The 26,913-nt window shown below is 41.0% G+C and overlaps 1 protein-coding gene across 25 annotated transcripts in view; it reads left to right on the forward strand.

Annotated features, from left to right (window-relative positions):
* Nucleotides 1–26,913, forward strand: part of CADPS (calcium dependent secretion activator) — a 477,655-nt gene that overhangs the window by 314,411 nt on the left and 136,331 nt on the right. For 17 of the 25 annotated variants that reach the window (XM_047690232.1, XM_047690260.1, XM_047690359.1 and 14 more), the window contains exons 10-14: nt 1,840–1,948; nt 8,071–8,283; nt 13,164–13,175; nt 21,624–21,760; nt 25,471–25,658. In XM_047690232.1, the coding sequence (XP_047546188.1) occupies nt 1,840–1,948; nt 8,071–8,283; nt 13,164–13,175; nt 21,624–21,760; nt 25,471–25,658 (659 nt within the window). The remainder of the gene's footprint in view (nt 1–1,839; nt 1,949–8,070; nt 8,284–13,163; nt 13,176–21,623; nt 21,761–25,470; nt 25,659–26,913) is intronic. The other 8 variants (XM_047690436.1, XM_047690250.1, XM_047690296.1 and 5 more) reach the window with 1 other exon arrangement.

The following is a 26,913-nucleotide window of genomic DNA, read 5'->3' on the forward strand; positions in this document are numbered from 1 at the left end:
TTGGACTAACATATGTAAACTCTGAAGGAAAAAACCTTCTCTGTTCATACTTTCTAGAACCAATCAGACTCAGAGAGCAAATGCCCTTTATTTGATAGATTTTGCTTATAAGGAAGGAAATATAATGAAGATGTATGACCCCCTAGGCTTACCTTCAAAGGATTTATAATCTATTAGGCAAATATGCCTACTCAACTACTCTATGTTGGAATGTTGGCACTAAATGCAAAGAAGCTGCTTATTTAAATGCATATATTGAGCATTTGCTCTGTGATTGTCGCCCATGGTATGTGAAGCCCTTCATTGCTCAGTTAATCCCCCAGCAACAGTAAGATGCACGTAAAATACAGACAAGGATGCTGAGACTTAGGTGGGAGGTTGTCAGAGCTGGGCAGGACCTCTGGCCAATGTGACCCCCCTGCTTGCACGCCTAACCTTCCTTTTTAGATGAAGATGCCATTGGTTATTCTGCTTATTACAAAGAATAGTACATGTCTACTTATGAAAATACTTAGTGATCTGGCCATATATTTCCCCTGAAGTCCCTCCAGGCCTTACACTGTAACTTAGAGCGGGTTAGGCAGATCATACATATTATGAAGAAAGTTGTCACCAAGAACCAACAGAGGGCAGCAGTAGATACAACAATCATTCTCCCTTTATCTGCCATTAGGACCAGCAGACCCTAGATGATGCGGGAGATGGATACAGGGCTTGAAAGCACCGATTTCTTATTGCCTTTAAAAAAGAGAGAGAGAGCTCACCATGGAGGAGGCTAAAAATGTCCCCAGTAGGGATCAAAGTTCACTTAGAAAATGTCTCTCTTAATAAAGGGAACTAAAGAGATAAGGGATATGGCACTCCTTCTCCAAGACATGTGACATCGTGGATGGTAAACATGCCCACGAGCTTTTGGCCCAAACCCTGAAGGATGCTCGCCCTCCCACAGGCTCCTTGCAGATGAGCCAGATGTAGAAATGTGAAGGATCCGTGCCGGGTGTGCATGCACTGTGGCGACAGGGTCCTGAAGGCCGGCCTGCAGCTGTGGAGCGCCCACCCAGCACCGGCAGGGATGCCTGTGTTGGCAGTGAGGACTGCCCAGGGACAGTGGCCATGCCGTCAGGGGCTGAGGATGGCTCGACTGTGACCAGCACCTAGCGATCGAGCGCTCATTGCTTGTGACAGCATGTCACTCCTGCACTTGTCTGAGAAGCAAGGAAGACTTCTCAAAGCAACCAAAAGCACTCCTTCTGTAGGAGAAGAGAGAGGGGAAACAAAATATGTGGCTTGATACTGAGAACTGGCACGCAAAAGATAAAATTGCTGGGGCATTTATAAACGAGGCTCTGGTCCCTAACTGCTGACCAAAAGGCCTGTGGGAACGTAGCTATCTGGGCCAGGGCTGGGGTTATATTAGGTAAAACCTATCAAATTGCCGCTATTTAACCAGTTTTGACCTACAAAGAATGGCTATCTCAAATGGCTTAGCCAATTCAAATAACAAACAGCAATCATAACTGCAAGTAGCTTTTATCAAGCACTTAGTGCCAGGAACAAATCCCAAGTGCACGGCACATGTGAACTCATTCAGTTCTCACAATATGCCAGTGAGGGGGTCGGTTCTCAGATTGCATCCAGTCTACACAGGAGGGTCCAAAGGACCAGAGAGGCTAAGTAACTTGCGCTAAGTCACACAGCCGGGAGGTAGCAAAATGCAGTTGGATCCCAGATGCCAAGTACAGGGCCTCAGGGATAAGGACATGGTTGACTGGAGAAGATTTCTTCAGGGAAGATGGGCCATAAGAGAGCAAACTTACCATCTGTGCTTTTCCTTCCCAGGTCAGTCAGTACACATTTGCCATGTGCAGTTATCGTGAGAAAAAAGCGGAGCCTCAGGAACTTCTACAACTGGATGGCTACACTGTGGACTACACTGATCCCCAGCCAGGTACCCACCCACCCTCTAGGCTACGAACTCCCAGAACTCTCCCCTGACACAAATCATGGGTCAGCTAATATTTCCTGTGTACTTCCTCCATGCTAGGCACTAAGCTGAGTGACTAGGTTTCACAGGGGACCAAGACAGCGATAGCCCCTGGTCTTACAGAGTTTCCATCCCAATCAAGGGCTTTGGTTTGACTCAAGGGATCCTCTTAAAACAAAAACAAAAACAAAAACCATAATACATTTTGCTTTCACCTAGCTGGGTCCACATCAAATAGGTACTCCCCCTCGAATGCTAAAAAAGGAATGACTGAAGGAGGAGTCTTACATGTACACTAAGGACTGTGTGCACATGTGTATGTTAGCGTGTGTGGTTTTTCACCAGGGACGTGTGGGCTTGGCAGGAATCGTGTCTCTGTGTTTAAGTGAGCCTGTCCTGCACATCCGTATCTGCTAACTACAGGTCAAGGTCAGCTGACGGCACTTGGAAAGAAAGCTCTCCCTAAATGTCTTCTTTCCTGAGAAGACACCAATCCCCAAGCATAGACATCCAAGATCCTAAGCCTTATGTAACTAAAAGAACCACACAAATGGTAGTATTTCTCATAAGTTCTACATCCTGCCCCCTCACACCTCTTCCCCCCACCCATTTTATCTTTTTCCCGGGGAAAAAACTGAATAAAAATCAGCCTCAAAGAACCTTCAAAATGGAGGGGGGGTGCGAAATCATTTCAGCATATTAATGAACAACAAGCACCAACAGCCCTCTCCCAGAGAAGTTTATTTTTATGCCAAATCTGCACAAGGGAAGCATTTCCAACCATACTGCATTATTTGGCCCAAAACCTTTTTTTCTACTCCCATATTGCTCTTCCACATGCAACAAAATACACATAAAAGAAAAACAGAGTTTGAGAAAAGATGGAATGTTAACCTGAAAAGGTGTGGCAGGGAAGGCCTTGGGCCCAGGCTGCTTAGGAAAATGAGCCCCTTCAGAGCCCCAACCCTGAGTGATCAGGACCAGCCCCCACCTCTCCCCTTGGTAATTTGCTTCCAGCCAGAGCATGATACAGAGCTGACCACTTAAGGCAAGAATTAAAGGCTCTGCCTGGAAATCCTTCATACTGAATAGAGCCTATGAGTTCGAAACAATTCCGTGCAACATCTTATTGAAAGGATGTGCATTAAGAAACCAGCCCGCACAGGTTCCTGCGATAGTCTGCATTCTTCTCAAACCATTGGGTTCCCTTCAGAAAAAATAGATTCCAACTCCCCAAAGACCTGCATTTTAAAGGGGGAGGCAAAAGGGCCCACGTGAGAAGGAAACGAGATAACGTCTCCTGACAGTAATTTCTTCTCAGCCATTTCCCAGCTCCTTTCCCCTACATGATTGCATATTTGAACCTGACCACAATCCCACCAAGGAGACAGGACCAGGATTATCTTCCTGTTTTGAAAAGAAAAAAAAAAGAGCTGGAACTCAGGGTCTAGCCCACATCATTCTTGGCACTTGCCATAAAACATTGCTACGTGTACTGCTAGAGCAAAGCAAGAATTGTTATTTAATCATGGGAAGGCAGAACTCTCTTCCCACAGTGGGGAGGGTAGGTTCGGAGAGAAAGCTGTTCTACATACATGAGAAAGTTAACTGTGCACATATATTATGAAAGCTTCTCTTCTTTTTTCCACATCGACCCCATGGGATATAGTTTATAAATTCCTTACTAAAGACGTCAATGGAAAGTAAATTGATTGTGTTCTTGAGAATAATAAGCAACTTCTTTTCTGCCCTTCCATGTGCCAAGTCCTATTTATTTCATAATATTTGATTGAAAATGGAGATTTAAATACTCTCAGGTGTCGTAAGAAGTCTAGCTCAGACTTATTGAAAGAGTGCTTTAACTCCTGGTTCCCACTGCTAACCTATGAACCAGAAGGGAGGAGGGCAGAATCCTCATATTTAAATAAACACTGTCGAGGATTCCTATGCACAGTCAAGTTTGCCAGCTGGAGATGAAAGTCATGCACAATTTAGCCACTGCCTTCAGAGATTCGAAAATCTCCTCAACCTCTCCCTGACAGGTGAGTGTGCACACAGAGAAGGACCTCTGAGTCCCTCCTGTCTCTCCTGCTCTTACCTTCTGCAGGTTATCAGTGGAACTAACAGGGGGATATTGTTTATGGGCAAGGTAGCCTTGCAGGCGTGCATGTTCTAGCCTCTGTAGCAGCCTTAGATCGAAGTGGGTACCCAAACACAAGCCTGTGAGCCAAATCAACCCTGCCTGCTTAGAATCTTTGAAAAATTAATTTGGGGAATCAGTAAATAATTGTATATGAATTTTCCATCCAGGCTACTCACTTTAAGCTAAAAATGAAAGTGCTTCACTTTCAGTTTCCCTGGGTGTGTTTCAGAGAGTGTACAGTAATCTCTCCAGTCCTATCAGACTCAGTCATTCAGTCTAAATGAAAGGATGTTCGAAATAATCCAATGGCACAATTTAAACAACTGCATTAAACCGTACACAGCATTCCCAGCCTAAAGAGCCTGTGTCCATCCAAGTGGGTTGCTGGAACTGCAGTCCCCACCCCTCAGCCCCACAGGGAGCCAGCCACCACTCCCCGCCTGGTCTGCCTCTGTCCTTCCACAGACACCTTGCCTTGTGCTTGACAGGTCAGTACCTGTGGGGCTGTGCTCCACGTCCTCCTTGAGGAGCCTGCACCCTGTCACACATCACCGTCTGTAGATCCAGTCCCCGGGAGTCGCTGCCCTGGCGAAACCTTGGCTGCCTCAGAGCATGTGTCGATGTTCACTTTGTCTTCTCCTCCCTTGGTTTTCTTTCAGCAGCAGGGCTCTGCTCCCTCCTTGCTTTAACTGGTGTGCCCTTGTTCTCCCACGCTGTCTGGAACAGCTCTGTTGCTCTCTGGTTGTCATTGCCCCGGCTTCTGCCGCTTTACATATTTCTCCTTGTGCCCCACTCGTGCCACAATTAGGCGTCATTCTGTTAACGAATAATTCTCTGAGTGCTTTCGCCATGCACCAGGGCACGCTCCTCAGCTTTGCAGCTGGACAGCACGAGGGTCCAGTTGTCAGTTCCAGAGACAGACAATGGGGTTAGAAGCCCAGTTCCGATGCTTACAGCCCTGCTTTGTCTTCATCGGCTAGTCATAGCCTTCTCTGTGATTGTTTCCTCATTTACAAAGTGGAATAATAGTACTTACTTCATAGTGTCGTTGGGAGGATCAACTAAAAATCTGAAAACTGCTTAGTATCTTTCTACCTCTACCTCTCCACTCTCCAGAGCAACCCTGTGAACCGGTTCTGACTGTAGCTCCTGGAAGACAGCATCCCCACCCACCCCGGGGAGGCCTGGGGAGTGGGGAGTGGGGCAGGGGGAATCGCCTCCAGTGATGGCAAGCCTGGCATTCTCTGACGGTATCAAAGTGATTTATCCCAAAAGTTACTATGAGGCTAGGCTACAGAAGGTCTGTTGACTCACTTTTCCTTTTAGCTCCTTTGTGTTCATTTTTCAGGGCTTAGAGCATTCCCTCAAAGCTCTTCTTCCTTTCCCTTCCAGATTTACCTTCTTCTCATGCATCTTGTCAGGTTTTCCTTACTTGTTAACTGTATATCATCCTATCCAAACCACACGTTTAAAAACCCTCCATAAGGAATTAGGCAAAACATTCTCTCATAATCCTAACTACCAAAAAGCTTTTGTTAAAAATGCTATAGCACTAAGCTCTCCACATGAAGAAGTAGCTGTTGATTGTTCTATAGTCCCTGGCAACTCTAAGGGCAGAATTCCCAGCACACACCCACTCTATGGATAGACATTTGCATTAACATTATCAGCACCATGGAGAAGTCTTAGTGTCGCCAGAAATCTTTTCCAATGCCAAATGTCAAGCCAGCTAGTGACAGGGCCTTGTTGGAAATTTGAGGGTGCTATTCACTCTGCTCATTCTCCTCTCAGTATTAAACTGATAATTGGGAGGATGATAAGGAACCTGATGAAGATAGGAAGCTTTATTTCCAGCCAGATAATACCCAGTGACCCTAAAATGAAAACTTTTGGAATATGTTGACAGACAGTGTTGTTTTGGCCTGAGCCCAAAGGGGCTTTCACCTACCTCTCTATAAATTTTAACCTTGAGAGCTGCCTGTGGAAAAAAGTCTGTGGAGCATTCATTCATTCCACAAGTATTTGCTGAACACCTGCTATATGCCATGCACTATTCTAGGTACTAGGGATACAGCAGTGAACAAAATAGACAAAAACTCCCTGTCCTTATGAGGTTAAGTAAATTATTACTTGTTAGAAGGTAATAAGCAAGATAAGAGGGATGGCAACTGAGGGGTAAAAGTCAGGGAGGGACTCGACAGAATGCGATGTTTGAGCAAAGATATGAAGGTGATGATGCGAATCATGCAGATATCTGGAGGAAGCATATTCTAGACATAGGAAACAGCAAGTGTCAAAGTCTCAAGGTGAGAATGTACCTGGAGTGTTCAAGGAACACCCAAAAGATTAATGTGGCTACGGGGAAGTATGCATGTCTGTGCACTAAGGAGAAAATAGGAGGAGACAAGGGTAGGAGTAGTGGTGGGTTGATCCATGGGGTCTTACAGGCCTTGTCAGAACCTAGACTTTTCCTCTGAGTGAAGTAAGGAGCGACTGATATGTTTTGACCAGAGGAGTGACATGACTGGACTCCTGCTAAACTCATTACTTCAGCTGCCATTAAGAATTGACTTTAGGGAGTGAGGATGAGGCAGGGAAGATAAGAGAGCAGACCATTAAAATAGTCCATGTGAGAGATGAGCATGACTACATTCAGGAAGCCCTGGAGATGAAAGAAGGGTTCAGATCTGGCAGTATGTTCTGAAGGTAGAGCCATCAGAATTCCACTGGGTAGTGAGAGAAATTCCAGTGGGTAATGAGAGAAAGTGAGGAGTCCAAAAGGACCCCAATGTTGAGGGCTTGAGCAGCTAGAGGGACAAGCTCAGCTTTACTGAGGTGGAGAGGAGTTTGGGAGAAAGACCAGGAGTTCATTATTAGATCAAATGAGCTTGGAGTGTCTATCAGATATCCATGTGAAGAAGTCAGGGGAACCACTAGAGGTTCAGGTATGCAGTTCACCAGAGAGGTCCAGGATGGAGATAGAAATGTAGGGACTATAAGGAGATTCATGGCATTTGAGACTGGGTGGCCTCACTGAAGAAGAGAGGAGGTCCAGGGACACACTAGGATGCTACAACATTTAACAGTCAGGAGGAAGAAAAGAAGCCAGCAAACAAGATGGACAAGCACCCACCAGGGACGGAGGGGGAAACTGGGTGACCTAGAACCAAGTGAAGGAAGTGTGTCAAAGAGAATCAAGTGTCAAATGCTGCGGGTAGGTTCATGGATCAAATTAAATGTTGACTCTGAACTGACCTTTGGATTCAGCATTGTGGAAGTCACTAACAACATTGACAAGTTTCCATGGGGCAACAGCCTGTTTGGAGAAGCTTTAGGGAAGACTAGGAGGAGAGAGACTCTTGTTACTCTAAGTGTGGTCCTTAGACCAGCACCATCTGCATCCTCTGGGAGCTTGTTAGAAATGCAGGTTCTCAGGCTTCTATCCCAGACCTACCAAGTTAGAAACTGCATTCCAACAAGATGTCCCTGGGATTCACATGGGCACTAAAATTTTAAGAAGTCCTGATAGAGATTCCCCTTATCTTGTAAAGAGAATAACAGTAGAACCATAGCTGAAGGTCCCGGGGGTGTGGGGAGGGTGTCAAGAGATGTTTCTGTTGTTGTTGGTGGTGGTTTGTTTGTTTTCAAAGATGAAGAAAAATAATAGTGTGCTTATAGGCAGATATCTACCCAACCAGTATGCAGCCTACTTGACACTCCTGTCCCCAGCCAAAGCCAGATAAGAGCCAGTCTCAGAATGTCTGTCTAACATTAGGGCTTCACTCTGGCCAAATGGGCATCAGACTTCCCATCTTAGAGTCAGATAAATTGCTCCTCCCTTCTCTGGCCCAAGGAAAAGCAACAGAAATGGCCTTTTTCAGGGCTTGGTTCTGCTGAGAACATGGCAACTCAGTTTAGGAGTGTTTATTCCCTTGTATTCCAGGTTTAGAGGGTGGCCGAGCCTTCTTCAATGCAGTCAAAGAAGGAGACACCGTGATATTTGCAAGTGATGATGAGCAAGATCGCATCTTGTGGGTCCAAGCCATGTATCGGGCCACTGGGCAGTCCCACAAGCCTGTGCCCCCGACCCAAGTCCAGAAGCTCAACGCTAAGGGAGGAAACGTACCTCAGTTGGACGCCCCCATCTCCCAATTTTGTAAGTAAATATGCCATTTGTTAAAAATAGCTCTGTAGAGGAAAGTAAACTTTCCAAAGTTGAATTAGAAATCTAGTTGCTTTGTGTTAAGGATTCATTTAAAAAAAAAAAAAAAAAAAGATGAATTCGGGTGTGTGGGGAGGAAGAAGTTGGGACCAAAATGTTAGATGAAAGTGATTTTAAAGTGCAATACTTGACATTTCTCCCCAAGGACTAAACAGAGGAAAATATATTTTAGGTGGATTTTTATCTCTTTGTTTTAGTGAGAGTTTGGAATTCACAGCCAGACTTGTATTTGTTTGAGTCCATCAAATATAGTAGGTTATGTATGTCCTTGACTCATTTCTTCCTATTAAAAGTAATTTTAAAATAGGGCTTGATATGAAGTAAATTTAAATCGGCAACTTAGAACCATTTAAAAATAAATGATGACATTATCACATGCAGTGGAAAAAAACAAAAAACAAAAAACAAAAAAAGGTACCTAAAATCCCATTCTAAGCAAATACACCAGGACCCATAAATGAAACCATCTCTTTAAACTCCCTGTTTCATTTTCCAGCTTCTTTTCCTATTACCTCTGCATCCATTTTAATTTCTTGTTCCTTTGCCATGACTTTTTGCTATCTGGAATAGTTGTTTTTTTTTTTTTATTTTGTTTTTTGGGTTTTTTTTTTCCTTCCCAACACTTCTGATACACGAGGCAAGGTGAAATCTGGCATATGCTTGGAGGCGGTTATTAAAGCAAAGGAAGCGGAAGCATACAGCACCAAATAAAGTAATTCATTTTAGTTACAAACATTAACCCTAACCAGAGACTTCCCTCTTACCCTGAATATCAGGTCAGTTAGAGGTCACTCAGGTACAAGTCATTTTTAACAATCATGTGATGATTTCTTACTTGAGCCTGGGCCCCCCTCAGTCTGGTTTACAGAGACAACTGTCTAGTTGATGAGACATACAGATGAGGAAGACAGACAAAATCCCCAGGTTTCAGGATATCTCTATCCCCATGTTCGGGATACCTCTATCCCCATGGGGGTGTCTAGCCAGCACATAAATCAAAAAACAAATAAGATAGTTGTAGATGTTGGAAACTATGAAGAATGTAATGCGGTGGTGACTGGGTGGAGAGAGATGATCTGAACTTAAGTCCAAATGATAGGAAGTCAGCTCCACATGTACCTTAGAAAAGAGAACTGTACCAGGTAGGGAAGCAAGTGCAAAAGCCCATGACAGAACCTTCATGTTTTATGCCAGCGCTTCTACATGGTCTCTCCCTGTCCCTCCTAAACAAAATGTGCACATGATTCAGATGATTTTGCAGCAACACAACTAAATAGAGGTGAATTCTCTCTCTAGTGGATTCCACTGCCATGTCCATTTCTAACAAGACTGTTCTTAAACCGTGTAACTCCCTTGCTTATGGGAAAACAGTTTTTTGGAGGAGAAATACTCTCCATTGGGTGCTCCCAGAAATTCCTCTCTAGTACCAATGGCTTCTTAAAGGAAGGTACATTCCCCATGGAACATTGTGGATAATCACACAATCACCATGGGTTTCCATGCAGAAAATCCTAAAAGAAGGAGGAGGAGGTTGACTTTGGGTAAAGGACAGCCCTGCTGATCATAACCACCACCAACTTCCCCACATTCTTCTTGCTTTCTCTAACATTTGGGACACTTAGGTTTACTTGAGACCAATAAAGAGAGAAGGCAACACCTCTTTCCGTTGGTTTAGTCATGAGTTGATATAAAGCATACCCCAATATTTATTGTTTGTTTTAAAAATCACTTTGTGATGGAATTCATCCTTTCACCTTGCCTAGAGTCTCCATTTTAAAAAATTTAGAAGCAGCACATCCTATGAAATTATCTGTACATGGGGGGGGGGGAATTCTGAATTATAATCACCATCTAAATCAACTTCATAGAACAAATATCTCAGGTGGTATTTGGAAAATACTAGTTCTGTTTCCAAAGATTCTCAATTTCTTCTGAAGTTATTTCACCTTACCTTCAGAGTTTCTGTTCTATCATCTGACCAGATCAAGAAATTACTACTTCATTTGTGATTAATCTCACTTCTTCCTCACTAGGATAGGAAAGAAGAAGGAATTGAGTAAAATTAAATGGAAACCAAACATTTATTTAATAAAAAGAAGATCATTGAAGAAGATTGTAAGCAGGGTATAGGTGTCTCCTTATGGCAATACACAGGGGCCCTTGTAGATTTCCCTCTGTGGATAGGATTCATTCAGCAATGAAATTTGAATGCTGAACGCAAGGCATCAGCAGGAAGATTTAATTGAGAGCATGTCAGCTTGATGTATTTTGCCACCCTAGTTGACATAAGGAACTTGTATTAAATGGGGCCTCCAAAGCAAAATTCTAAGGGTTAGAATTTGGGAAGTAGGTAATATTATCCCTAGAGAGCATGAGAGGTAGACTGAGGGATGAGTGAGAAAGTAAGATAATCCATGCCTCTGAAATTTGTCTGGTGGTGGAACCACCTTCTCTTGTCTCAATCACTGCTGAGGAACAAGGATTCTCCAAAGAATTACAAGAAAAAAGCTACCACTTTCATCCATGCAGACTGTGCACTTCATTAGTCACTTTTCATGCAGGCAAAAATGTGAGTGGTGCCTACTGAGTTGTGCAGTGCCTGATCTGCACAACTGTACACCACTGACTCTGTAATAAATGAGAGTCCTTACGCAGAGCTTCAATCCAATAATGTTAAACCCAGTTACTTGACTATTCCTGAAACAGAGGCTCAATACCACTCTAGATTCTGTCTATTGCTAGTTTAGGCACTTAAAAACTGCAACGAGAGTACCAGCAAATGAGCCTTCTGTTCCCATAATTTAGCTGGGGAATCCAGTCAGAATTTGAACCAACCCATCCTTCTGCACCTGATCATTTGGAGTTAGGTGTATATAAAACCAATAAAGATCCAGGGGTCACTGAGTTAATGATGCATAAAAACCAAAAACTGGGGCGCCTGGGTGGCTCAGTGGGTTGAAGCCTCTGCCTTCGGCTCAGGTCATGATCCCAGGGTCCTGGGATGGAACCCCGCATCGGGCTCTCTGCTCCTCGGGGAGCCTGCTTCCTCCTCTCTCTCTCTGCCTGCCTCTCTGACTACTTGTGATTCTGTCTGTCTAATAAATAAATAAAATCTTTTGAAAAAAACTGGCTGGGAGTTAAAGAGCATATCCTAATTTTTAGTGGGATCTGCTACAGAATGGTGGTTATATCACAATTACTTTACAGCCGCACTTAATTTATTAAATTCAAACCATCCTTATTAAACAGATCAGGCCTCATTTGTGGGTAACAGTCAAACTCACAGGGTTGAGTCATACTTAGAGTTACCACCTTATCCAGATTTGCTGGCAAATTCCCTGGTTTTAGCACTAAAAGTTCTGTGTCTCCAGAAACTCCTTGGTCCTGGGCAAACTGGGACATGTTGGTCACCTGGCACAACAAAGTAAGGTTCTAGAAAAATGAAAACAATCACAACGTAGTAATAAACGGCAAACGTTGAACCTTCACTGATAGTTGTTTCTCAGCCCGTATTGTCTTATCATAAACATTCAGTCACAGGTTCTGTAACACACAGAGTAAACACAGTCAAGTATTGCATTTTAAAAAGGTTTCCTTGACTTCCAAAAGGTAAGGGTCGTTGTTAAATACCTAGTTCTGTACACATTTCATCAAATCCTGCTTTCGAATATTTGTTCAAAGTCTTTGCCATTCTTGCAAGTGAATGACTTTTAAGAACAATGTTTCAATGAGTTAATAACTTTTATAATCACTTTATTAGTCTTAGTTGGCAAAGAGAAACTACAGAAAAATGGGAGAGGTTTCTTGGGTAGAGAAAAATAAACACTCCAGTCTTGTCATGTCGCTGTCTGTTCAAGGGGAAACTTGAGAATGGAACATTTTACAGTTTGGGAAGCTCGGGAGTAATTATGAGTTTATTTGGGTCTTTCTCAATTCAGTTTGACAGACTTCTGGGTGCAGTTTTATTTTTCGCAATTTTCAAAATGAAAAGACACGTCTGAGTGGAATGGAGTATTTATATGGAATTGTAAAAACCGAAAAAATAGATCCTGCTATTCATTAGTTTGTATGTGACTCTACAATGATTTGGGGAGGGTTCCACCAAACCTTAAAACTTTTTGTTCTTTTGTGGTTTCTTTGGTGTGTGTTGTTGTTGTTGTTGATTTAATTTTTCTCCTTTTATTTTGGTTGAAACTTGAAAAAATTGAGTCAGTGGCTAGTTGTACAACGTTTTTAAACAAATATTTGCAATTTTCCAATTTTTAAGGCCAATGTCGCTCACCTTGGAAACTATGTTCAAATCTGTTGTTGAGTGTTGCCACAATTTATTATGCCAAGTGGCCTCTCATTGAGACACCAGATTCCTGTCCAGTCTGTGTTAGAGGAACAGTAAAAACCAGTACCTCGGTTCTCATTCAGAGTCTGGGGAGGGGGTATTTTAAACTTTACTCTTTGGTCAATGATTACTTGATATACCATTTGCGATGAATCTCATTTTAATGTCTGTTTCTCAACTAATAACTGTTAATCACATCATACATCCCCAAAGTTGGATGTTTTTCAGAATTGTTCTATTTTTGCTACCACCCAAACAGTCTTCAACAGTTAGCGGGGTCTTGGTTACTGTTGGTTTGGGAGGGGGCGGTTGATTTTGGTTTTTGTTTTGTTTTGTTTCATTTAAGTTTTCTTGTTCAATCTTTGCTCAAACCCAAGAACTTTAGCTGCTAGGTTAGAACTCCTGTCTGCTTTCCTGAGCCTTGTTGCTAGTCTTTATGTTATTCTGGTTTGTTCCTTCTTACCCTGCTAACTTCTAGCTGGACTGAAGGGTAAGTGTTCCCCTATAGCTAGCACAGCTCAGATAATCAGACTAGATTATCTGACACCTGCAATGTGCTTCCTCCCTCTCCTCTTAAATCTCCCTCATGTCTAGACTTTGTAGTAAAACTTTTCATGTTATTTTCCTGACCTTAGGTTTGAAATGTAAGCTTCCATACTGGAACTAGGATGCATGTGATGTGTGCATAATTGCCTCCTCTCCTTGGCTTTCATATTGGCATCAAATGATCCTCTGAGTAAAGCCAACCATTAACATCTCCTAATTTTTTTTCATTCCAAGAATATTAATTAGCATCACAACAAAATGGCCAATGATGCCTTTGTTTCATGGAATTCACAGCTACCTGACTGCTTAATGCCTGAAAACAGATCATTTTGCACTCTGATAATGTGTTGTTGTTTTTCCTCTCCCATTCCAAAGATAAGAATTGTCAGCTGTACCTGTGGGGTGGTAACCATGGATAACTTAACAAATAGAAAGGTGGGGTAGGGCACCCAAAGATGTTAACTAAATAAGATTTTAAGAAACTGCAGAATACAGTGAATAAGTAAATGCATTATTTGAACACTAAAGAGTTCCTTCTACCTGACTTGAGGGTGTGATCTAAGTAAGACCCAATAAAGGGTTAATTTTGAAAGGCAAGCTATAATACACAAGACCACCACACACAAAAACGGAAACTTAAGGACACGATTGAATCTATGTAGCTTTTTCACAGAAGCTTCAAATTCACAATCTCACAATACTATGGAGGGTTTGGACCTCTGGTCTTGAATGTCTCCCTGCTACTTCTCCAACCACAAAGATAACCAAAGCATTTATATTGGTATTAATTTTTCAAAAAATACACCTATAAGAGAAAAAAGAAACTTTAAAACTTAGAAAAACCTTTCTCTTTGCTATTTGAGTTACTAATGAAAGAGAATCTGTAATTCCTTTATTCATATAGGGAAAAGCTGTCAACCCAACGCATTGAGGGAAGACATGACCTTAGAAAGAAATAGAAAAACCAGTCAAGAGAGCAGGCAAATATGTACTTGAGTATTCTGAATGCTGATTTAGAAATTGTAGGTCATATCATTCCTCCTGCCCATTTAATAATAGTACTTTCTTCTAACTCTTTCTGTTTCTTTAATTTGCTTTCTTTACCCCTTTCTTTGTTTTTTCTTTTGTTTTGCATAAATGTACCCCTGGCTAGCAGACAGATTTTTTTCACCACTTCAAGCAGATACTTAATTTAACTTTACTTTGAATGTCTGATGAGGCATTTTAAAAGCATACCACTGAATGTGAATATAGTGGGAATTTAGGATTTTGCTATACTTTTTTTTTTTTAAAGAATGAAAGAAAGGATGGGTGAATAGATGACTGAATGAAATCTGTTCTGAGCGAACTTACATATATTTGCACAACAACGCATCGTTATCCTAGTAGATTTCCAAATAGTTGTTTGTCTTTATTCCTTTCTGTAGTTTTATCTCATGAGAATTTCGCTGTATCTTCTTGTATTGTCAACTTGCAGTTGCTACCTTGCAGGAATGCAATATCAAAGAATTAACTCAATATCAAATTAATTTGCATGACCCCAAACCACACTGTAAATCATTTTCCTTCTTGTTGCAAAAGTAAATGACTTTTTAAAAAAGAGACTCCCCAAATCAGGTTGAAAATTTTCCAAACACCATGATATGATCTACGTGGTCCATGTTAAATGAAGGCTCATTTCTTTGTGAACTACTTCAGGCACATTTTAAATGTATTTTTCACTCATCAGCTGAGCGCACTCATGTCATATAGTGAATTACAGTAAGATACATTATTAGCCAACTACAGAAAGTTTATTTTTGCTCATGCTACAGGGAATGTAAAGTCATCATCGAGTACTCTGTAAATTAATGGAAAATATAATTAATACAGCAGGGAAAATTACAGATCATTTAGTTACTCATTTTGAGATCATTTACAAAATCTCTGTTATGAATTTTACTCAAAGTAACTATCTTATAAAGAATTATAAAAATTAACTTGAAATAAACATCACTTTTATCCCCTTGGGTGTACTGCCACAGTAGTTTTAAATTCAAGATTTTTGCAGAATGCAGCTTGGCCCTTCATAGCTTCCGAGAAGCCATTGTCTCTTGGCCATGCGAGTAGCTTGACTGAGTCAAGGGGACCATGAAGGAGTTAAGTTGTTTCTCAAGGGCAGCAGGCATAGGAGGACCAATCTTTTGCTTGCTGTGCAGAGCTCAGGCAGGGCTCAACATCCCCTGGTTACTTGATCATGCCAAGAAAAACTCTTCTAGAAAAATCTGTAAACAACCAGCTGCCATCAATCATTGTCATTTCTTTATTTCATGTCTTCTGATGAGGTTGACTACTGTCATTGCTCGTTATTGTCCAAACCATACATTCACTTTTCTACTGTCAAGCAGATATGACAAGCACACATTTTCCATATAAGAAAGATACAAAGTCACCTTTTAATTTGCAGTTTGGGTTCACAATGACTTTAGAGTCACATTAGCTATTCTCTTGCCTCTAGCATCCATCAGGAGTCACAACAGCCATAACTGTGCTCCACTTTTCAGTGATAAAGTGGCACCTCTAGCTTATTATAAAAGGGATTCATTAGAGAAAGGAGCCTCTCTTAGACAATTTATTAATGGTAAAATCATAATTATTTTCAACAGCATAATTTCTTTTTCCCTAGCCTATGAAAAGTTTCAAAATATAATATTACAAAATAAAGAGAGAGATTTGACCTATTGTCCTCATTCCCTCAGCTATTAAAGTAATAGGAAAATCTCAATAAAATGAAAACTTGAAAGCTATATTAGTCCCACCAAGAAAATTACATTTGTCTGGTAGACCTTATTGGAAACTTATCTAAAACATTTTATATCTGAAACAAGATCACATAAATATGTTTGTTATTAAGATAAGAGTTCATGAAAAATATTATATGTTTCCAATTGTAAGGAAGAAAAAGGAAATGAATATCACACATGAAATAAACCCAAACATCATGATCAATTAAAGAACAACATCACTAGTAGGGCCATCAATTAGTGTGGTCACTTGAATTTGAATGAAGTAGGTGAAATGAGAGTTATAAAACCCACAAAATCATATCACTTTAGAAACCAGTACTTTCCCAACTTTCCTTAAATGCCAAACCAAAATTGTTTCTGAGTAAACTTGGGGTAAAGTTTTGATGAGCTTCTACTCAAAAATGTACCTGCCTTCCATAAGTCTTTGTGTCCATCAGCCTGTTTCTGTGTCATGGATACCATTAAAAAGACTTTTAAGTTTCTTAATGTAGTTAAGTACCTATATCAACTTTATTCATCCAAGGTTAGTCTGAAGTCCTGTCTATGCTCATGTTATACAGGACTTCAGAACTGTTATGCAATTAAGCCCCAGAAGTAAAACAAGTAGCACTGTTTGGAAGATGTGTTGAATTATGCCCTACCTGCAGAGCCTATAAAATTACACAGCCAATTTTAGGACATTTGGAGCTCTTGCAGACCAAGAAAGGCTTAGGAACTATTCGACCAGGTCTGGAAAATGTAAGGGTTAAAATCAGTTCTTAAAATGTGGTCAGTCCTTGATTTCTTGAGAAGGAGAAGGAGAAGCAGAAGAAGATGTATTAATGAAAAAGAGAATTGGTATACATTTCCCAAAGCCAGAGATAATCCAGACATCACTGGAGACTTCAGCAGCCACGTTACCCTCCTAATTCTGTTTTGCTCGCCCTAGTGTTCAAATTCATTTTCATTCTACTGACACAAGCCAAACATTGGCACAGGAAGCAATCCCAAGGTGTCCTGAATTCAGGAAGTAACTTTCTCATATTTTGCTTTGGGCTGTTTTCCCCTTGCTAATGTCAGCATTGGGATTTTCTTTTTCTTTCATCAATTAGTTCCAATTGCTTGTGGGGGGGGGGAATGGAGTTGCAAGGAGCATCTATTTTGTAATGTTCCGCACTGTAGAAGAACAGACTGGGGCCGTGCAAGAATGACTATATGGTGTTGCTTGGGAAGCACCCACAAGTTCTTTGAAACAGAATTTGGAACAGCTGGACCACTGCAGTGTTTTATTTTAAAATAGACAACATATGTAATGCATATGGTCCTAGACATGTATGGAGACACAGGCAGACAATCTGAATGGTATCCAAAGACACCTGCACCTAGAATTCTGTTTCCTTCTATAAGATTTTTTTTTTCTCCGAAGAGCACATGTTCCCACTTTTGGATTTGCAAGATGCCATCTGAATCCCCATGTGTGTGACTCCTTAATAAAGTCAATGGGAAGTTTCCTGGGATGGAAGTGTCAGAAAAAGTCAGTTAATAAACACCTCCTAAGGACCTGGCTCCTCTGGGAGACGGCAGGGGAAAGAACAGATCAGAAAGTTGCCCTCAGGGAACATATTATCTATCAAGGGATTCAACTGTGTGTGGGTGTTCTGACCACTGAGAAATTGGAATATAAACCAGCAAAAACACAGAGACAGGACGTGGGAATTAGTGGTACAGGGGCAGAGGAGAAGCACAAAGCAGAGAGACTGGGAATGCTCCCAGCTTCCTAGAAGCAATATGGTTTAAGAAGCAACCTGTAACTAACATTAGCTATAAATGAAGAGACATCCTTGGCTTGCTGAAAACATTAAACAAACTGGCTTCAGGAGCACTAAGAAACCTGCCCACTTGCTCACAGCTAAGGTTTATTGAGTACTTACTATGTGTTAGGTGTCCAGGTGCTTGACAAGTCTGACTCAGCAGAACCTCTCAGTAACCTTCCGAGGGGAGACTCCAACACTATTCTCAGCTTACATAGGATGAAAAGCACACTCAGAAACACCGGTCAACCTACCTGCTTCATATCACATGCCAGTAATGACAAGGCTGGCTTCGAATTCAGTTTTTGTGACCAACCCCCACCAGCCCACCTACTTAGCCACCTGCTATCCTAGCTCAAATACACTGTTCGTGTTGAATTTAGTATATCAACATTTCATAAAATCAAGAAATAGAAAATGTTTGTTGAAGTAGTGAATTTATTTATTTTGATGAAATAAATTCATTATTTTAACACATATGTCTCCGGTGTCTGCTGTGTACCAGGTACTGAGGTATATACCCTTCTAGGTGCTGGGAATACAGCAGAGAGCAAAAGTACAGATATCCCTGCTGGGATGGAGCTTAAAAATCAGATCCCTTCTTCTGACACCTTCAAATAGCATCCCTGGCCCCCTTTCTTTTTCCAGATATAAGCTCAGTGAAATTCTCAAAGATTTCATGGGAGCCAACCCCCTTTTAAGCACTCCTGAGTTGTTGGAACCATTAAGATAATGAGCCTAAATCTGAGTAAATGACGATTTTGTATAAGCAAAATCCAGGGACTGCTCGTTACACCTGCTGGAAATTCCCATTGCATTCAGCTCCATCTTAGGCATGCGGAAGTTGTGCAAGGGATCTTAAGGGTGGTTAAATGACAGTGACCTCACCAAGGAAAGTGGAAATCTGGCTCATTTTACACCCAAGGAAACTGAGTCTCAGAGAGAGCAACAAGCCACCATCCCACGGCTGATTTAAAAATAGAGCTCAAACTAGAGTCCAGATCTCATAAAGCAGTCCCAGGCTCATCTACATGTGGACCGAGAGAGAGGGAGGAAAGAAAGGAAGAAGGAAAAAGGAATTTTTATGTTGACAGAGTTGCTTTCTGAAAAGGAAAGCAGGCTGATTTTAAGCATATTTTTCCGTGAGCCTGCTTTTTTAAAGTGTAAGTAAAAGCGAAATTGTTCTTTAGATGTACTCTCAGCCAGGAATTAGCCCGGTGAAGCTGTATTGTGATGCATCGGGGAGGCGGGGAGTGGGTCTGTATCCAGGTCCCCGCAGAGGAGCCAAGTTGTCTTTTCAGATACATTTCCTGAGTGGGCAGGCAGCAAGGCGAAATAGTTCACCGCAAACTTTTCAAGAGGTTCAACAAATAACGAAAAAGAGACTTGAAACATGTGTCATATTTTTAACAGCTACGAAAGAGCCCCCTTCTCTCCGAGCTCAGTGACCGGTTGCACCATCGTAATTGAAGAGCAATAAAATAGCGAGCCAAACTGGCAAAGTAAGGCCTGGGCCGATTTGTCAGCTTACAAGCCTCTTCTGAGAAATTCAAGAGCAAAAAGCTGGTGCTAGCCAAAATGCCTCATCTATCTGTTAAAATTGGGAGGCACGAGGTGGATGAGGCTTTTCATGAGGATGAAATAGGATGAGCAATTTGTGTGTCCCACTGTCATTTTTCCCAAACTCAACGGACCTGGGACTGACCGGAGGGTGGGAGGAGGGCATAATCTGTCCCATGGATTGAAGAGTGTCCCCTGGACTGCAGGAGTGCCCTCCTGCGGGCATAGAGCTAAAGTTGGAGCAGGTTTAAGACCTGTGCTTTGGGCCAGAGGAGTCTCACACAGTCTGGGAGCGGCAGGCTTCCTCCCCAGCATCACCTTCGCAGCCACCTCTCTTCCTAACCATCCTGTGTCAAAGGAGAAATACTTTGGGCTCCAGCTTGGAGCCCAAACAACCAACAAAAGAAATCCTCGTAGAGAAAGAAAGCACCTAACCTGAATCCGAAAGCACTTTCTTGAAGACAAACCCGAGGCAGTTAACGGAGCAAAGAGATTTCTTTCTAGTATAATTCCCGTACATATGAGATCCCTTCCAAAAGCTTGTGTTGCATCATCTTAATGGAGCAATTTGGCTATTAAAATACACATTCTTCAACTTGTCTTCTGGAAACCATTGCTTCTGTGTGTCTAGGGCATAAACAACACATCCTGTTCAAACACTGACCACTTGCTTCTTCTATAGAAAATGACTAGAGATTTAAAAACTTGAACAGTGAGGGGGTGCCTGGGTGGCTCAGTGGGTTAAAGCCTCTGCCTTCGGCTCAGGTCATGATCCCAGGGTCCTGGGATCAAGCCCCGTGTTGGGCTCTCTGCTCGGCAGGAAGCCTGCTTCCCCCTCTCTCTCTGTCTGCCTCTCTGCCTACTTGTGATCTCTGTCTGTCAAATAAATAAATAAAATCTTTAAAAAATAAAAATAAAAAATAAATAAAAACTTGAACAGTGAGAGAGCAAAAATCTGACATACCAGGGATTTAGGTCTGAAGGATACACAAAACCAATAATGTGAGAAGAAATCATCCTCTTAATGTCACCCGGCTACCAAACCTCAATTTTTCAGTCATACCCTAAGTATGGAAGGGGAGGAAAAACTGCCTGGGATGAAGGCCATGTATGGAAATATATCCAAACACCCTCTCAAGTCAGAAATTGATTTTCCTCCTGTCCAGACAGCATCACTGATCCCTGGCAGGTCCCCGTATTCTGGTAGAATACTGCATGCGAGAGGAAGAATAAACTCTGGCTTAATTTGATATAGATTCTTTCTTTGAAGTCTGCATATCAGGAGAGTGAGTAAATATGAGGTGGAGTGAGCTGATTCCTTTAATACGTAGGATCTTCATTCCTACCTCTTTGGGATTTGCTTGGTCTCCCTTGAGTTGAATTCTGAGTTATTTTGCCTACTGAGTATAGAGTATTTTAGTTACATATATTGAGATTAATTAGTTAGCCCTTAGGAGGGTTTGCTTGTAGCCTTCACCCTGTAAGAAAAAGTGTGAATACATTGAGACTATTAATTCACAATAAATGGCAGATCATAGCCCTTGCTGAGTAAATATGTTTGTCTATTTCATAAGCTTTGCTAACTGTAAGCATACTATAAGGCAATGACCTCGGCTATCACAAACTAAATTCCCATTTAACTTATTCTCCAGGTTTCAAGGAAAATCTTTTGTTATTATTATTTTTTTTTAATTTTGGAGGGTGGGGACCCAAATCTTTTGTGAAACCAAATTGGCAACGGGGATGGGGAAGGGGAGGATACAAATATTGTCACGTTGCTGAAAATCAGCATACCCCTTTTTCCAGCTAATCCCAATAATTGTAGAGAAATTGCTCTAGACATAACCACTGGAATGGCAGAATCTATTAAAAAAAAGATTAAAAAAAAAAGATAAATAGGCTTTTATAAGCAAAGATCCGATCTGCTTTCAGTGTTTAGTGAAATGCAGGCGAAGTTACGGTCGTGTGCTTAGTTTTTAAAGAACAACATAAATGCACTGGAGTTGTGATCATTTGATAAACATGTTGATGCCAATATATTTTTGCCTAAATGCAATAGACTCACCAGTGAGTGATGCAAGTTGACAATGGGAGGTAAAAAGTGTATCTTGCGGATGTTGGTGGGAGGCACCGGGTTGTGGTGGGGGGAGAGCTAGCGTTCATAATGCCTAGTGATTTCCTGTGTATTTGAAATGTCAAAGAAAATGTGATGTGTTTCTCTAAATTGTGTCTCTCTCTACATGTATAAATGAACAGACGCAGATAGAGCTCAAAAACATGGCATGGATGAATTTATCTCTTCCAACCCCTGTAACTTTGACCACGCTTCCCTCTTTGAGATGGTGCAACGCCTTACTTTGGATCACAGACTTAATGATTCCTATTCTTGCCTGGCAAGTATATTCTTTAGTCTACAGCAATTTAAACCTGATAACTTTTTTTTAAATAAAATATTTCTCTACCTTTCTATCAGAAGCTCTTTTTCTCTGTTACAGAGCCCCTTTAACAATTATAAATGTGTTCTTGATTTCCTGGGTGGAGATAGTTTTACTTACCAAAGAAAGAAGACAGAGCGGGAGGAAGTTATCAGTAGAGACAGATCCAATTCCCCAGCCTCCCTAGCTAAGCTTCCCCCTTTTCAGCTGCTACATGAGAAATATTCCCAAGAGGGTAATCGAGTTTGGCACCTGCTTGTGGAGAACTTGTAAAAATTGCCTTGGTTTCTTAGACTTTAAGATTCCCCCTTCCCTCCCCTCCACAGATGATAAGACCCCCGTGCTTCTTTCTCAGAAATGAATGTGTTCTTTTTGTTTATTTTTCAAAAATTAAAATGATTTGTAAATAAACTTCACTTAGCTTTTCATAAGCTAAACTGGTTTGGGTTTGTTTGTTTGTTTGTTTGGATAACTTCTATTTTTTCGTAGTATTCAAAGCATTTTTCACCCTTTGGGGGAAATTTTTATGGTGCTTTAGACATTTGGAAGTCCAGCTCTCCAACAAGAATATCAGCATTTCTTGAAATCCTGTTCTAAGCCTAGATTTAAATCATTTAAATTCAAGGGACAACTATTATGTCTTTTTAAAAATTCTGTCTTTATTGGATTCCTGAAGATACATTTTGGGCTTTCTGCTAATCAAATTCAGAAGCCTACAAAAGACCCCATTTATATCCTCTACAAACCGTAAATTGTTACTTCATTTCTTAAAGGTAAATGATTTTAATCCCACTTTATAGATGGGAACGGTGAGGGGAAATAATGAAATGACTTACACAGAGGAAAGGCCTCAGCCCTGACTCTAAAGATTAAGGTTAATATATCTATATTTTGTCAATATTATGCAATTTACCAAGGTTAACATATTATTGACATTTATGTAAATATAATGAAAATCTGTTTCCTTTCTAAATGACATGGCTATTTCCTACATCTATTCTTACTACTTTTTATTTTAAATTCTGGGTTTTTTCCTGTAACCAGAAGCCAAACAATTAAAAATAGTAGATAAAATAGTCTTAAAAACAGAAACGGGATATACGGAATAATTTATTAATCTGCGTCTCATAAAACATTCATTGATGATCTCGGGTTTAGAATCACTTCATCAGAAGAGTCTGAACTTTGCCAAATTGGAAAGGAACACTTCACTTTGACTTTAAAAAAAAAAAAAAAAAAGCTTACCTTGCATTGCAAGGCAATTTTTCTTAAATGTGTTTCTTATGATTATGTGGTTATTCATGTAATTATAAATTGCATTCATGAAAGTTATAAGAATATGCTGCTGAGCTTAATTCCTATTCTCTTGAGGAATTTTTTTTAAGTATATTATTTTCAAGACTTTTTTCACATCATTTTAAAAACAATTTTCTTTTTCACTAAGAAATTCAGTCACTAAGGAGAGTTAGCATAAAAAATTAAACCAGAAGTGAAATTTTGAAACTTGCCTCCTATTAATCATGTATAGGCTTAAAAAGATGCTCCAAAATCCAAAATTAATTAAAAATGCCATAAAATAGTTTCCTTTTGCTTTTGTATACCTGTAATCTATTAATCATTATCCCAAAATTTCAGAAAATAACAGCAATTAAAAGGACCTTATCTTCTGCCTCTATATATTTCATTTTCTCATTATTACAATCTTTTTTTTTTTTTTTCAGTTAGTTTTGGAGACCGACCAGCAGGGATACATAAATTTTTCTGTGTCTTCGACTGAGTTCCTAATTGATATTTCTTCAACTCTTTTCAAAGCAGCTATTTTGGCATCTACAAAAGACTTGGTGTCATCTGAGTCGTAGAAAATATATTTTAATCTTTCACAGCAGTGTTGTTTCTAAGATTTAGCATTTGGGGTAGCAGATGGAGTGGCAAAGAAGTTGCCTATAGGGGCAGCCCACTGCCTCGACTACTCTCCCGCCCTCTGCAGTAACTTATAATTTGAAATAGGAAAGATGCCGTCTTTCGTTGGATGCATTGCTGAGCTGCATGTTGTCAATCGAAGAGTCCCCAGATCACTAATACAAGATCAGAGTACTGCAGAGGCCTCTCTCTCTGTGCTTCTGTGGCCTGTATCTGCCCTCCCCACAACTCACACCCGCCATCACTTTCTCCTTTTGCCTTTTCTTTCCCAAGATGGAGTGATATTCACAAGACTCAGAGAGGACCCTCAAAGTAAAATTAAATTTATATTTTAAACAATTCTAAATTCCCACCTTACAAAGTACCAACCTAAATCGGTTTACAGGTTACCCTCCCCCCGCCACCGCCCCCATCGCTATCCAGAAGTTCACTCGATGCCACTTCGCTTTTACGAAAAGACCTATATTAGTACTTGTTTTCAATAACCAAAAGAGATCCGAAGAGGATTTTCACTTTTATGGAATGATGATTGCTTCTTCACTTGACACAATTTTGGCTTATGAAAGGTTTTGTAAGAACACTCCGTTTTCAGATAGTGAAGGAAACGTGTACCTTTTTGCCTCTGAAAGGTACCAAAACCAAAAGAAGTGATTTGATTTCTGGCTTGGCTGATGGGTGACCTTGAGTGGCAAGCCACTTGGCCTTTCTGAGCTTCTGTTTTTTTGAGTGCATCATGGAGGTGGTGATTTCTATGCTATCATGCTTCCCAATCTGCTCTGAATCAGAGATCCCATCCAGGTTCTCTTTTATAGCAGAGTTTCATCCGATCATACAGCAAGCAAATAAACAATAAGAAACCAAATAATTGCGGGGGGTGGGAGGATGAAACAAGATGCTAAGCCAGAGGGCACCAGAAGCGCCTCTGAGTTTACCCGAATCATGTCTGGTTCACAACTTGAAAACTTAGTCTCGTTGCTCCCTTTGCAAAGTTGCGTCATGATCCTCATTTTTAAATTTAAAAAAGGATTTCCTATCAAAGTGAAAGAATTTATGAAGTCCTGGCATTTATGTAGACCAATCCTAATATTTCTTAAAGCTTCAGAGTAGGAAAAACGAAAGACTTTGAGTAAGCCTGTACTGCTTCTGTTTTGTATTATTCGTGAGTCCCTTAGCAGCCCTGATCTCTAGTTTCCTTATCTAGAGGGAGATAAACCTACCCTGCTCACCTCAGGAGATTGCTATGGGGCTCAAGTGGAAGCTCTTTGTATAAAGCATGATACCAACCTAAGACCTCATGTTATTATTTCCTCTTATCAGTAACCAAGATTTCACCCTGTCCCCACACCAATGCTCTTGGAAGGTATATGGTCCAGTGTTAGAGCAGCAGGTGAGATTCTGTTTCTGGAATCAAGCTATCTGCTAATTCAGACTCCAGCACATAAAAGCTCTGGGATCCTAGGGAAATTCCATGTCCTCCCTCAAATTGATTTTCCCCACCCATCCAACAGGATAACAGGACCTGCCTCGCAGGGCTGGTACAAGGGTTAAAGCAGCCAGCACACACAATGGGGTTAGCACAGTGGCTGGCACTTAGAAGAAAGCAAAAGGTATTGGCTCTGGCAATTTTTGAACCCCCTTCTCCAGTCACCCTCAACTGTAAGCAGCTCCAAAAACAAAAACCAAAAAACCCACCACCAACAACAAAAACCTGTATTTAAAAGAAAGTCTTTCCTTTATTCCCCAAACAGGGCTGGTTCAGTCCTGGCCAGGTGTTTGTCCTAGATGAGTATTGCGCCCGAAACGGAGTCCGAGGGTGTCACCGACATCTCTGCTACCTCAGAGACTTGCTTGAACGGGCAGAAAATGGCGCCATGATTGACCCCACACTCCTCCACTACAGCTTTGCCTTCTGTGCATCCCATGTCCATGGGAACAGGTAAGCACTTGTCCAGAGGCATTTCTCCAAATACATATAAAATATATATATATATATATATATATATATATATATATATATATATTTTTTTTTTTTTTAAGGCACTGACAATGGCTTGTGGTTGGTCCTGCTTTTAGAATTATCTCTAACTTTGTGTCCATTCCCATTCCTTCTGTAGCACACACACACACAGATGAACACAAAGGTGTTAATTTCTCCTTTCAAGAAATTTAAAAGAAATGGCAAACAGGACTTCTGAAGTGGTCTCTGAAGGTAAAAAAAAATCTAGGTTTGAATCATGGCTCCTCCATTTACTAGCAGAGATGCTGGATGGTAATGAAACCCTCCATGCCACAGTTCTTTCGTCTGTAAAACAGGGTTGGTAGTGTCCTCATCACATTTTTTAGAGGAGGCAGGTGGGCTCAGCACAATTCCGGGAACAAGACAAGAGCTTCATAAATTTTTACCTTTGTTCTTCTCCTCATTCCTTCGTTATCTTTCATTTCATAGATATTTAATGATTCCTTACTGAGTGCCAGGCCCTCTGGTACACAGTCAGCATACGTGGTGAGCATACAAGACACCAAACAAGGACAGGGTTACATAGAGATTGGTGCTCTGATGACAAGAAATAATATTCCATGCTAGCATTTAATAAAGGAAGACAGCTTAGACGGGGTGTTAGGATGGCAGGGAGGGTGTCCCTGAGGAAGAGAGGCTTGGGCTGAGAACTGAAGCATGTGTAGGAGTTGAGTGCTTCCAGGCAAAAGGAGCAGCATGTACAAATGCCCTGCTGAAGGAGGAAGCCAAGCACACTTCCAGAGCTGAAATAAGCTAGGTGAAGCTGGAAGGCAAAGATAATCATAACACTTACAGTTTAACCATGGAGCTGGGAAGAACTTCAGAGATCACAGTGTAACCAACCCCCTCATTTTATAGGTTTTATAGATAAGACTAGAACATCAGTTCTTCTAACTCCATACTAAGTACTCTCTTTCTTTAGACGTTGCCCAGCTCCTGGAGGAAAAGATCCATGTTCTGAATAATGCAAAGCAGCAAATAATTTAGGAACATTACCATTTGGCTCTGAAGACATGGAATAAATTTCCACATTACCACAGCCAGTTTACTATCCCAATGTATGTAGCCTCACATTACTAGGAAGACAAGCCTGAATTACCTCGAGCACCTCAACCCAGGAAAGGCACATCCAGGAAAAACTAGGTCTCTTCGGAAACCCAAAAAAGTTGGTGCT

This window comes from Lutra lutra, chromosome 1, assembly GCF_902655055.1.
Source record: "Lutra lutra chromosome 1, mLutLut1.2, whole genome shotgun sequence".
NCBI classification, from domain to species: Eukaryota; Metazoa; Chordata; class Mammalia; order Carnivora; family Mustelidae; genus Lutra; species Lutra lutra.